Source organism: Opisthocomus hoazin, chromosome 1 (assembly GCF_030867145.1).
Source record: "Opisthocomus hoazin isolate bOpiHoa1 chromosome 1, bOpiHoa1.hap1, whole genome shotgun sequence".
Taxonomy (NCBI): Eukaryota; Metazoa; Chordata; class Aves; order Opisthocomiformes; family Opisthocomidae; genus Opisthocomus; species Opisthocomus hoazin.
Window position 1 is genome coordinate 138,189,675 of NC_134414.1, and position 13,263 is coordinate 138,202,937.

A 13,263-nucleotide genomic window follows, 5' to 3' on the forward strand; every position below is an offset into this window, starting at 1 on the left:
ACACAGGCATGAGAAACCGTCTATCTGCTTCTGCCTTGCTGCTGTGGCCACTTTAAAATGCAGATCTCAGTGTCTAACTACAGATCACTTTTAGGCCACTTAATTTCATTCATATGCTCTAAAATTTCCTTCTAAAATACTGCTAAAAACAAGTTTGTTCTCTACCCGACAGGACTCCGAACTGCAGAGGAGTTCTTGGTGAGAATGATTTGCCCATGAAGGACAATAAGGATTCCAGGTGCAACTTGCAGACAGGGGTCATGTCTTACCTACCAGTGCCAGTAATAATCATGGCTTTATGCTAATAATTACACCTTCGGACCTCTCCATACATGCTCTGTTCTCCAGATTGAGCTCCAGTTCCTGTTGAGTTCTGTTCCCCTCCCACCCTGTTCCTTTGATCTCAGTTCCCCTTCAGTCCCCACTGTGGATGCTCCATTGCCCTTCCAGTACTTTTGTCTGCATGCCTGCCCTTGGCGCGCCCCTCTATTCTCACTGTGCTCCCCCTAAACTCCTCCACTGGGGCTCTTTTCCACTCCCCTCCCCTCCAGCTGCACTCTGTTCCCTGCCAGGCCTCTCAGTTCATGCATCTTTCACCATCTCACAATCAGAGAAAGATGGGCTCCGCACCTTATGGCTGTCTCAGGCAACCCAATATCTTGCTGTCCAAAACCCTGCTCAGGGATGGAGGGAAACCAGGAAAACAGAAGAGTAGGGTTTGCTGCCTTCCCTGGCTACCCAGTCCAACCTCCCCATTTTCTCTCTGAGCCCCTTTGCCCCGCTCCCTTGACACCATCAGAACTAAAGCCTGCAGGGTCTCGCACTGCTGCTCTAAGCCCCATACCCCACTGCCCTCCCAGGGCCTCAGGAACGCAGGTGTCCAGGACCTCCCCACTCCTTGAACAGAGTCAAGGAGGGAGGCAGTGGCCAGGGAGAGGGGTGTCTCAGTGTCACCCATCCCAAAAAGCTTTGTTACCCCAGTCACCCTGGGCTGTGAGGCCACAGTCTGGCCAACAGAGAGAGCAAAAGCCAGATGTCTAGAGGGCAGGCAAAGCAGGAGACAGCTGAGATCTTGGCAGCTCAGGTGTGCCATTTGCCTGGGTGCAGAGAACTGAGGGTTTGCAGCTAGTGAACTTGTGTGGAAGGTTAGGTATGAGGATCTGCAGAACTGGCCAGAACACCCAAGACCACCTCTTCACGATGCACAGGAAAGGGAGTGGGCCTGGGTCTGCCTCCAAGGTGGGAGGAGGTACAAAATGAGCCTGAGGAACAAAACAGCTTGGGGACCCAGCACCTTTAATCTTGGCGTGTTGAGGGCTTTTGTATGCCTTGGAAACACTAACTCACCGTCCAGGATCAAGCAAAAGTAGGAACAGAGAGCAGGGTGGGAAAAGTTAGGGAACCAGACACTTACAGGATCTCTTCTCAGAACTGATCTGAAACTGAGACAAATGACAACACAGGATTGCTTGAGGGCCTCTGTGAAGACCGAGTCCTGAGAGGCTTACACTGTTGCAGGCATTAGAAATTTGCAGGGAGAGAGGAACTGGGTTACTGGCATCCTCATGGTTTGTGAACTGCTTTGGATTTGCAGGAAGGTGGGCCCAGCTCCTTGGGGAAGCGAGAACTTTGGGAAAGCAGAGTGTCTAAGAGCAGCTTTGTGCTCTTGAGGGAACTGAAGTACTTCTGCAACTCAGCCCGCAATGCCAATTTCCATCCCTGCCAAGCCATAGCCTGTTGTGGTGCTACCACGAGACCTGGAGTATAAGCTTGGGTTCCCATCTGCTTGTGAGGAGACTCCTTGATCCTCCCTCAGCCTTGTTCAGGTGTGTGATGATTCACCTTTTCTGCCTTGGTGACATTACCAAACATCCTGAAGGAATTTTTCCCTCTCTCTCTCTGTCAGTCCAATCCCACAAGAGGCTTTGGGAGAGAAGGAAGAGGGATGACTACTTTGGGTGCTGCTGCTTTAGTCCCTAGAAGAGTCAGCTGGTCCTTTCAGGCCTCACGTCTCCCTGCAGACAGGACATTACACTTCATTTCTCTGTGCTTTCTTCCCCTTCATTCCCTTCCACAGACATTGTTCCTCTTCCTTCCCCTGCACACAGTCTTATTTCCACTCATTCTCCTCTATGCATACCCTGTTCCTCTCCACTTCTCTCATGCATTTTTCCCACCCCACCTCCTTTGTGCCCACTCTGTCTCCCCCCATTACATTAGAGGTCCCACCATCGCCAAGTAGAGAGGGATAATCTTTGCCCTCCACCTACTTACAGTCTGTGCTCCTGTTAACATGGCTTGGGACACTGCCTGCGGCCCTTGCTGCTGGGGCACACTTCTCCCTCACGTACAGCTTGCTGCCTACCAGGACTTCCAGGTCTTTTTCAGCAGAGCTGACCCCAGTCAGTCAGTCCCCAGCCTGGGTGCATGTCTTTGCATTTGTCCCTGTTGAATTCCATCAGGTTTCTGTTGGCCCGGCCCTCCAGCCCACATCATACCTCTGAAAGGCAGCCTTGCCTTCAGGCGTGGCAGCTGTTTCACCCCGTTTGGTGTCACCTGCAAACCTGCCAAGAGTGCACTCCATTGCTTCCTGCAGGTCACTGATAAAAATGTGGAACAAGACAGGCCCCAGTATAGAATTGTGCAGTACCCTACTTACTACCTACAACCTTCTGAGCCCAATCATCCAACCACTCTTTTTAACCCTTCTGGTTGTCCATCCATCCAGAATGTCCATCCACATACAAGCATGCTGATGGAGACGATGTTGAGACCATTGCTAATGTTGAGGTAAATGAGAAAAAGCCACCTTTGTTCATGCTCTGTTCCCCTCCCATCACTAAACATTTGCCTTCTGTTTCCATCCGCTCCCCAGTATTCCCATTCTCATTTCTGCCAGATCCCTCTGATGGAGCTGTCTTCCTCTCCTGTCCCCTCCATTTGTGCTTTTCCCCTCCCTTCATGTTCTTATTCTGTCTAGACCTCTCTGGTGAAAATCTGTTTAGCTACAGCCCCTCCATTCAGGCCTTCTTCCCCTTCAGCATCATCATTCACGTTCTTTTCTTCTCCAGTCTTCTTCATTGTTGGCTTTTTTTCTCACCAGGTGGTTCCTTTCCATTCCCCTCTGTACATACTCTGTTCCCTCCCAGTTCCCCTCCATTTCCATTTCCAGTCCCCTTTGGGCCCCTCTGTTCACAGTCTGTTGCCCTCCAGTCACCACCATTCACACTCCACTCCCAGTTGCCCACTTTCACTCTCTTCCTAGGCAGAAGGCTCAGAGCTGGCCATAAGCCTCCAAAAGACGCCCAAGTATGTAAAAATCACATCCCTTTGAGTGCTGCTAGTAAAGCTCCAGATCAGCTCCATATATTTACATATACAATGGTTATCACAGTTGCCTCTAGGGTTGAATAAGGCTCTCAGAATGCTCAAAACAAAATACTGCTGAAGGTGGGTATCAAACCCTGCTCAGAAAAGCAAAAAGAAGGTGTTTAACAAACAGTAACAACTACTTTTTTTCTAGGCTAGTGAGATTTCATCCTAAGGTCTGGTGAGACCAATAATGGACGCAGAAATGGCTGCTCCGTCACTGAAGTAGGAGGAACAATCCAGACACACAGAAACAGAACAGGAAATGAAGGGGGAGAACAACAGAAGCAGAGCTGCTATTTAATAGAGGAAGGCACTGAACACATCAAAGAGCTGGAATATTACAACACACACCAGAAAACTGGGACATTTTTGCCCAGGTTTAACAGAGCTCCTAAAATACCTACAGATGCTGCCAGAAAGAAAAAATGATGACTTTTCTTCCGCATTTCAGCAAGTGACTCATTTCCCAAATGCGGGCTCCTATTGCCAGAACCTACTTTGTCATTTTTGCCTTGTCAGTAAGACAGTGGGACCTTTTCATCTCTCCGAAGACCATGCTCCCAACAGTCAGCCTTCTAAGCACTGAATTCCTCCGTTGCTGAACTTCCTCTCTATTTCTTGTTACCACATCCATTCCCTCAATCCCCATGACAAGCTGTTCCTGCTGACAGGAAGCTTACTCCCACTTCTGTCCCTACCCTGACACCCCCTTCCCACCTCATCAGCAACCTACTCACTCTGTGACAGAGACCCTCCCCTCGCCTTGGCAGTTTCTTCCTTCTTTCAATCATACTATAGAATTTATAATTTAATTTTTTCTTTTTAAAGGCAAGGCGCCAGTGCTCACAGACCCAAGAGAAATGTTGCCCTGCTGTCTATTTCAGGTGAAGTTTACAGTGCTGCTTGAGGTGTGTCTTGTTTTGGAAGCACTTCCCACACTCAGCACACATAAAGGGTTTTTCTCCTGCGTGGACTCGCTGGTGTCGATGTGAGCGCTCTGTCTGAAGCACTTCCCACATTGGGAACACACGTAAGGCTTCTCACCAGTGTGGGTTTGCTGGTGCTGGGTGAGCGTTGAGGAATCACTGAAGCCTTTTCCACACTGCACACATTTGAAGGGCCTCTCGCCGTTGTGGGCTCTCTGGTGATTTGTAAGGTGAGAGTTTCGGCTGAAGCTTTTCCTGCATTTGAGACAAGGGTAGGGCCTTTCTCCTGTGTGCAGTCTTCTGTGGGAGGTAAGGTGGGAGCTCACCCTAAAGGTTTGCCCACACTCACTGCATATGAAGGGCTTCTCACCTGTGTGGGTTCTCTGGTGTTTAATTAAATCAGAGCACCACCTGAAGCCCTTGTTACATTTGGGACATTTGTGGGGTTTCTCTGTCTGGGATGCCTCACCTTGCTGATGATTTGATGTCTGACTGATGATTTCCTCACACTCAATGTATCCAGAGTGATCATCTCCTGTAGCATCTTCTGGGTGGAGAAGGATGCTGTGGAGGCCCTCAAGGGCCTTTTCTGGATGAATGCAGTCATCCCATCTCTCCCCAGGGAGGTCCCTCTGGTGCATTTCTGACACGTGCTGGCTCTCGTAGGCCTCTGCCTTGCCACATCTCTGGAAAGCATTATCTTCAAATGTCTCCAGTGATGTCTCATATTGTTTCCGGTTCTTGGGATCATCTGCCAGGGGACTGTCATCTGCATTCCCACTACTGGCCTCATCATCTTAATGAAAGAGAAGCCAACATCAATGCTCAGCAAGACAAGGAAAGGGACTTAGAGACCGTGAGCCTTTACCAAACCCTAGTTTAAAGTTGGACTCGGAGGGCAACACCCCTTCTTCACCCACAGATTCAGGCTTGTTCCCATCCTTAATCCCTGACGACCAATGATAACCTGGACACTTCGCCATAAACTCAATGCAGCGGTGACTTTACTGGCTTTATGTTACAGAGGCACTGAATTAATTTGACGTATTCCTTACCTTCGGAGATGTAGCTGAGGAGATCCCTTCCTGTGATCTCCCTGAAAACAGCCATGCACAGCTCCTTCTCTCTTTCCATCTGGAGACCACTGGTGAATGGGCCCTGGACGAGACTGCCAAGCAGCGGTAGCTCCCAGCTGAGCCGTCGCTCCGTAGGGAGGATGCTCCTCGCTCTGCGGGCTACCCCAGGGAACGTCTCATGTCCCTTCCATGGCAGACGCCAGCCCCATGTCAACGAGGGGCCAAGGCCCCAGCGGATGGAGGGCAGGGAGCGGGACCCTTCATCCCTGCACCTGAGTGGGGAAAGGCCTGTCCCACGGCAGCAGGGTGGAAGAACGGCCTGGGGGGCAGCAGCTTCCTTGCCTCTCCCCTCACCTCCAGCACTGACACAGCGGGGAAGGCGTCTGGGACAAGCCCCAGCCTCAGGCCCGGGCAGGGGGAGGGTGGCTGCTGGCCCCTGACAGAGGCGGTGCGGGAGGGGACCCAGCCTGGCTCGTCCTGCCGCTGCCCTCAGGAGCTCCTCATGTCCCCCTCACCGCTGCTGCCGTCTCCCTCACCCCGACAGCAGGGTGGGCAGCTGGCAGGCTGCTAGGCTGGGGACTGGGGGGCCCAGTGCTGCCAGCAGCCGCCCGCCTTGCCCTGCCACGCAGCGCTTGGGTCAGCACCTCATTGTCCGTGGTGAATGCAGATCTCGGGGTGAGGGCGGAACCCAAAACACTGCGAAGAACCTTAAATCTGCAGAAAGGTCCCCTGCGCCGAGCTTCTGGCAGCTCCCAGCCCTGTGGAGCTGTACCCCACTCCCCGGAGTGTCTCCTGGTGTGAAACAGCAGAGGAGGAGGGAAAAAATAAGGCCTATGTTTTTTATTTTTAGTCATATTTTTGCGGTGCGGTGGGAATTTTTAAGCCTCTAATTCTTTCTTTGGGTTTCTTGGTGCCAGGACACAGTGAAGGCCGGCAGAAGGCGAGGGGGAGAGATGGAGCTGGGCAGCCGCCCTGCCCAGCCCCCTGAGGTTCGCATCCGTGTTGGCTCTCGCTTCAGGTGTCTGCCCAAAATGGCAGAACGTCCGCACTAAAACGTCCGGAAAGCCCGAGGGGGTGGATACCCAGACATGTTACCCTGCTGCTCGGCAGTCAGAGTGAGCCGGTGCGTGTTGTTACCCGATAACACACGCAAGCCAATTCAGGTATTTCAAGGCACGCCAAGAGGGAGGACAGGCACATTTACTGCAAAGCAATTGATTTGCTGCAAGTTTACACTTTAGCCTGCTTTGCAGTAACTTGTTTATATATTCTTATGCTTAGCAAAGTGGCTACAAAATGTCCTTGATCAGCAAGAGCCTTATTATTTTTTAAGCTAGCTGACCAGTACCATTCATCTAATTTAATTAGTTTGTTGGCAATCAGTAAAGCAAACTATTGGTCATCAATGAAACTCCATTGCCAACAGGATCACAGTCAGTAAGAAAAATTTTATTTATGTATACATACTGGAAAAGTAAAAAAATGTTAACGCTGCGTTGCTGGAAAGGTGTTTATTTACCCTTCAGACATGCAGAAAAGTGGGAAGTAGCAAAGATATGTCAGTGACACTTACATGCTACAGACAAAGTAATTAATTCTGATTCCAGCAGGTACAAAAGCTATGTTTAAGAAAGCACCTTTTGCTGTTAAATATTTTGTTGCCAGAGAGGAACAGATTTTTGCTTGCTAAAACAGACCGGGAACTTGTAAACTATTGTTGTGCATGTTTAATAAATCTAGGAACACTGAAGAAGCGTCAGCTTCAAGCACATCATGTTGCAGATTCACACAGAGCTTCCAAAAAAGGTGTAGAGAGGCATTTCCTCATCAAGTTCTTTCAGTCCAAGAGTCTTTACCATCTAATACAGAACAGCTACAATACATCTGCCTTTGTAAGTCTTCATAGGTATTTCTCAGTTTTTGTAAAAGACAACATGATTGAAGAGTTTTAAGGTGTCAGTACACAGGAGAGTTTGTTAACCAGCTGTTACACTCCAAACCCAGTGTCTCACCCATATCCCTTCTCAAGGACCTTGTCCTTCAGTACGGCTCAGCCTGGTTTGAAGATCTTTCTTTCAGTGATGCTGTAGCAGTTTCTCCTCAGATTTATTACCAAGTGATACTCCTCAGAAAGTCATCCAAGCCTTTTTAAAATTGTTGCAATAGTTCTCAAGGCTAAAAGGGACAATTGCACGTTCTATTCTTACTGCCTGAACAATGTAGTCCACAGACTTTCACCCACTTATGCCCACTGAGCCTAGTAACCTGGGCCTGACTGGAACGTGTAATACAGAAAAGCATCCAGACCTCATCCACAGGTGTCAGAGGAAGAATGTATCACTTCGCTTGGTGAATAAGCCTTTTCACTGTAAAAAATTTATACCTTTTATTTCAGGCTGGATTTGTCAAGGTTCAGTTTTTGGCTTTTGATTTCTTGTTGTAGTTTCTCTACTAGAATAAAATGTTTTTGAGAATTCTGAAGTTCCTCCCAGTGAAAGTACTTCAGTACTCTATAATCACCTCGTCCCTTCACATTTTTTTGTAAAAAATTACATGAATGGAGCATCTTCAGTTTCTTCATGCATGCTATTTTCTTTTTCAAATATTCTTGCACCTCAAATTTTTCAATGTGGTGATTTCATCAGGAGCTAGATATACGTTCTTCTGATTTTAGGTGTGTAAGCTTTCTAATTAATTTAGACCAAAAGCACACTGGGTTTTCACATGTACTTGGGCTTTCTACACACTTTACTCCTAAATGCTGAGGACATAAGGAACAGTGCATACCCACCGCTATGTTCAAGACAGTTGCTCTCACGGCAGGCTTCTTCTGGTCCATCTTGCAAGTGATGTCTCTTGTCTATGAGGCTCTTGAAATAAACTCTGGCACACAGGTACTGCTAGAGCAATGTGGTCTTTCTGGCCAGCCACAAGGAATAGTCAAGACATGAAAACTGACGCTGAGCATGGCATGGTAGGTTTTGCCTGTAAGAAGTGGTTGAGGTGGCCATTTTTTTCAGTGTTCAAGTTTTCTTGCTTCTTGGGACTTTTCCTCAGCCCTCTTAAATTTACTAGTTATATATTTGCAGAGAGAATCATTTTACGATGATCTCATTTACCTTGTACTCTGTGTTCACGGTATTGGTATAAATGAGGGAAGGGAAATAAGAAAATGTCACAATGGGTTAGCTCTTGTAACATGCACTGCAACAGACTGCAACTTGCAGTCCCACTGCAGGACATGGACCCCAGCTGGGATCTGCTCCACCCGCCTGTACTGTCGGCATCTCTGTGCTTGGACTTGGGCTGTGGAACAGCAGGGAGCGGGCAGATGCGCTGTACTCTGAGAGCCGTGCTGGGCAGCAGGGCCTGGGCTGCTGGTGGCAAAGGTACCGAGGACAAAGCTTCCCACTGCAGTGGAAAGGCATCTGGAAAGTGGCCACCGCGCAGATCCAGATGACATCCCACTAGAAGGACAAGGTTTGCATTTTCATCTCATCACCCTTTCGCAGGGGGAGGTGCTTTGGACAAGGAACATCAAGGACCGACCGCTTGTGGGGTGGGTGCAGTGTAAGCATGTGATTTTTCTTGCGTGTCCTCTCCCTGTAGCTCCTGGCGTAGGACACACTAGGCAGAGTGAGCTCTGAGCCTAGTGCTTACTCCTTGGTGGCATCCTTCGCTTCGAAAGGAAGGAGTTTATCATCAGCTATTCGATAGGATTGATGCTTGCTTCACACAATTCATATCTGCTGGCGCTGTTGGTCTGTGCCTCTTACTGCCACAAGATGGTATCTTCAGCAAGTTTCCCCTCGTTTCCTCTGTGAAGTCCAGTTTAATATTCTGACTGCTGAGTTTCTTTGTTTACAAAGACTGCAATTTAATCACAAATAACACAGTGCAAGGTTGCTGGTGCAGGCTTCCTACTACTGGGTGTCAGACAAAGAGAGCCAAAGGATTAACTCTGATAGATCATGTCCAGTATATATGCAAGTATTCATTTTTCCTCCTCTCCTGCTAACATGCTTGAGTGCTTTGCAAACCCTCTTACAAGGCAAAATTTCACAGTGTTGCTTTAGGGGAATGGCTTAATGCATCTATTTCGAGAAAAGGTCTCTGGTTTATTCTCTAAAGATTGCTGAAGTGGGAGCAATGTTGTGTTTAGCTGTGACAACAGAACAACCAGAGCACAGCCCAGATAGCATCTGGAAGAATCTCCCAAACCCAGAGTGCCACTGTCTAGCTTTCCATTCCTGCCGAAGGACAAACTGGTTAATACACTGGCAGTCTGCATGGACCTCTCTGTACAGATCTGTAGTACAGGGTTTAAAAAAACCCCAAGTTTCTCCCTTCCCTTCTCCCTCCAGCACTCCTGCAGCCAGTGGTGGAAGAACAACAGGTGATAGAGTTAATGCCAAGTGTATGAATTCCATTCATTATTCACTTGGGATTGGAAAAATAAACCTGCCTGTATTAAGATCAGTGCAAGAACCCAAAGTAATTGTGGGGCTCACATTTATATCACATAACATTTTACTTGGATATCATGTTAGTCATTTGTACTTGGTTACTGTGAGCTCTCTCACTAAAACAAGATGTTTCCAGTTATGTGTGCTTGAACCAGAACAGTCAACAGGACAAACTGCCTGGTATGCCTGGGGAATGAAGATCCATGTCTATATCAGATTTAAGTTTAAAAAAATTTGCTTTCTGAAAAGCAAGTTCCCTTACTTTAGCATTTGTAGCAGTGCTCAGGGCAAGCTGAATGCAGCAGTGCCCACTCTTGATTATTTCATGCTGCTAGTATAAAGTGCTGGAACCTCTGCCAAATTGTGAGATATGCCAAGTTCTCTTTTTCTTTCACTTTTAAGGGTTTTTTAAATCATTCTGGAATAAAAAGGAAGGGAAGGGCTTGGAAATATTAAACTATGAGTGACTCAAAGGCTCAAGATAAAAAAAAACCCTGAAGACATGGAGAATGATCCTCAAACTTATTATTTAGAAGCAATCTCATAGTTCTTGCAGCCTGACTCAGAGTTTTTGAAAAAATAGGGTTGTCAAGCCGCTGAAAACTACAGTCCTTTCTCAACAGGAGCCAGGGTGAAATTCCATGGTCTTCACACAAGTTACCAGACCCTCCCTGTCAGGCACGTTTTCTCCCCTCCAGGAAGCAGGCTCCTCACAGTCACGATTCATGTCCCACATCACAAACCTGCCACCATCCTTTGTGGTGATTTCCTAATCTCTTCAGGGCAGACTGCTGCATCCCCTGCGCTTGGTTGGGTCTGCTGAGCCTTGCTGGCTCCTGGAACAGAGGGCTTTGCACATCCCGCTGGGTCAGCTGCATCAGGTGTTAGGTGTGCAAGTGGGCAAAGGATGTTCAGCATTTGGGAGACAGACTAGCAGGGGCTGACATTCAAACCTAATGTTCAAATGCCACCCTTTTGGAAGTTAGTTTCATACTGTTATTGAAACCAAATCATGACTTTCAGATTCTGGGCTGACTAGCCTGGGTGTTCCGTGGACACAGAATACAGCAGCCAACAGAGAGGTGAGGAAGGTGATTCCAGCACCAGAGCACAGCCAGCCACATCAGTGCCCTTTCCCAACAGCTCGAGCTAGCAGAGAAATTTCTGCTGCAGGGGTAAAACATGGATGTGGGCAGAGCATCTTCCTGATGCAGCTAACAAGCGGCTGGCACTGAATGTAACCTGTTCAGAGGCCACATCTCCTCGGCTACGCACTGTGCTTTGTGAAGGGGTTGATGTGTTTTCCCCACAGACTACTGCTCTAATAAGAAATTGCGTGAGCAGGAACTGGAGGAGGCAGTACATAGAAAGGTTTACTTAGACTACACACCTGGAAAAGCAGGATTTGTGTATTATTTAAGGTAACAAAATATCAATGTAACATTGTCTCCAGGATGTGACAGTAGATTTTTCCCTATTGTCACCAACCTCATCAAAGTCTGCTTCACAGGAAAGCAGTTATTCCCAGAAGTTGATGACTGGGGGGTATTGAAAGATTTTAGGGATTCTTTGGGGGAAATTTCCAGTTCAGCAAAAAAAAATACCTAATGAGAACCTGAAGACCTAACTTTGATGTGACACAAGTAGGAATACAGTGTCTGAGTTTACAGGAGCTTGCCATAAGGTTTTAGGAGAGTATAGTAGAAGTTTGATATAAATCGTTGCCCAAGTAACACTGGTTCTAAGATTTGATCATACTAACAGCAATAATGTATGCATTCTTTGAAATTATTTGCCTGGTTAAAGTGTACAAAATGTATAACTATGTATCAGTGCAAATCTACGAGTACACTTGCAAAAATGCCAGAGAACTGTCAGGGAAATCTCTTGTTGTAAACATTAATTAGTATAGAAATAACCCACAGACATAAAGCACCTCAAGTAATACTGGGATATGTACCCAAATATATGACAAAACGAACCATATACAAATATGGGCAAAAAAACCCGTAAGTGCATACATCAGACACCATCTGCAGAGATGATCTCTCTGAGGGTGCTGATGATGTTTATGTATTTTGCTGTGTAGGAATCAGTGCACAAAGGACTTTGTGGACTGTACCACTCTTCTATTTTAGCATCATATTCCTTGTTCCTTGTTTCTTGTTCAATAACAAACCTTTAGATAAAAGAGATTGGTGTCCTATATCCATAGCACTGTGTTTCAATGTGTTGCAATCTGCTTCTGATTCAGCCACATCAAATCCAGTGGTGAAAGCTAATCGTATAACCGTGTTAAAAAACTTAATAGCAAGTATTTTGGTGATTTTCTGTTCATGATTACTCAACAAGCACAGCAAATATGAACCAATTACTCCCATCCATTTAGGTGAGAACAGCTTTTTTTTCTGATCCAATGGCATTTTACACTTGCCTTGCACTAGAAACAGATAACAGCACAAAGGAAAGGGCTTTTGTAAATTCAGCCCTAGATATACAGCTCCCATAGGAGCTCTGGAACGTAGGGCAAGAAAGGACCTCTGATATCCTTCATTCAGGTACCTGAAATTGCAGGCAAGCATACAACATCATCCTTTTCTTCAGCAGATCAACATGTTTTCTACTTCTAGGACTTTTTTGACAGAAATTATTCAGATATTTCAGGTATCAATTTGGGGGGGGGGGGGGGGGGGAATTGCCAGGTTTGACCTCCAGGAAAAACAGCTTTTTTCTCTCTCAGAATGATCAGCCACTTGAGGTGTTGTGGACAGCTGTTATCCCCTCTGTCAGTCTTCCATTTTGCCAGGCTGAACTCTTCTTCTCACCTCTCTTGAACCACCTCTCCATTCCCTGGTAAGCCTAAATACTCCTGTGTTACACTTGTTCCACTGAGACAAGCCCTTCTAAATATTGGTGACCAGAACCATACACTGTATCTGAGATGTGCTCATTCTGCTTTGTACAAGACTGACCCTTTTTTAGTTTCATCAGAAATGCCCTTTCAATACATGCATGCTTTGCCAATATCATGAGGCTCTTTGGCAGAGTTTTTTCTGCACACCAACAGTCTCTACTGATTCAGTCAGTGACTGGATTAATTCCTAAGAACATCCCTCCCCTCCCTGTATGTCAAAGGCTATTAAATACAAAGATACCACCTATGGCTCAGGAAACTGCAGATCATTTCAGGGTACATTTGTGAAGTATCAATACATACCTATTTTTCTACTCTTATGTGGTAATCTCTTTGTGGTCAGTGTTGAGCCAAATGCTAAGTTAGACAGACCTTAGTTTTGACCCAGCACAGCCGTTCTTTTATTTTCACTTGCTTTTTTTCACCTTTCAATGGTGATCTGCGTCATTCTGGCTGACTATACATTCAGGTCTTTCTCAATGTTAATGATTTCGGACTGATAACCTCCC

General features: G+C 46.8%; 1 protein-coding gene across 1 annotated transcript; it reads right to left on the reverse strand.

The window, feature by feature from the left end:
• Window positions 1-4,247: 4,247 nt before the first annotated feature.
• Window positions 4,248-5,432, reverse strand: ZNF697 (zinc finger protein 697). Its single transcript, XM_075414383.1, is given in 3 exon segments — window positions 4,248-4,357; window positions 4,360-5,094; window positions 5,354-5,432. Coding segments are annotated over 3 exon segments (924 nt in total).
• Window positions 5,433-13,263: the final 7,831 nt, after the last annotated feature.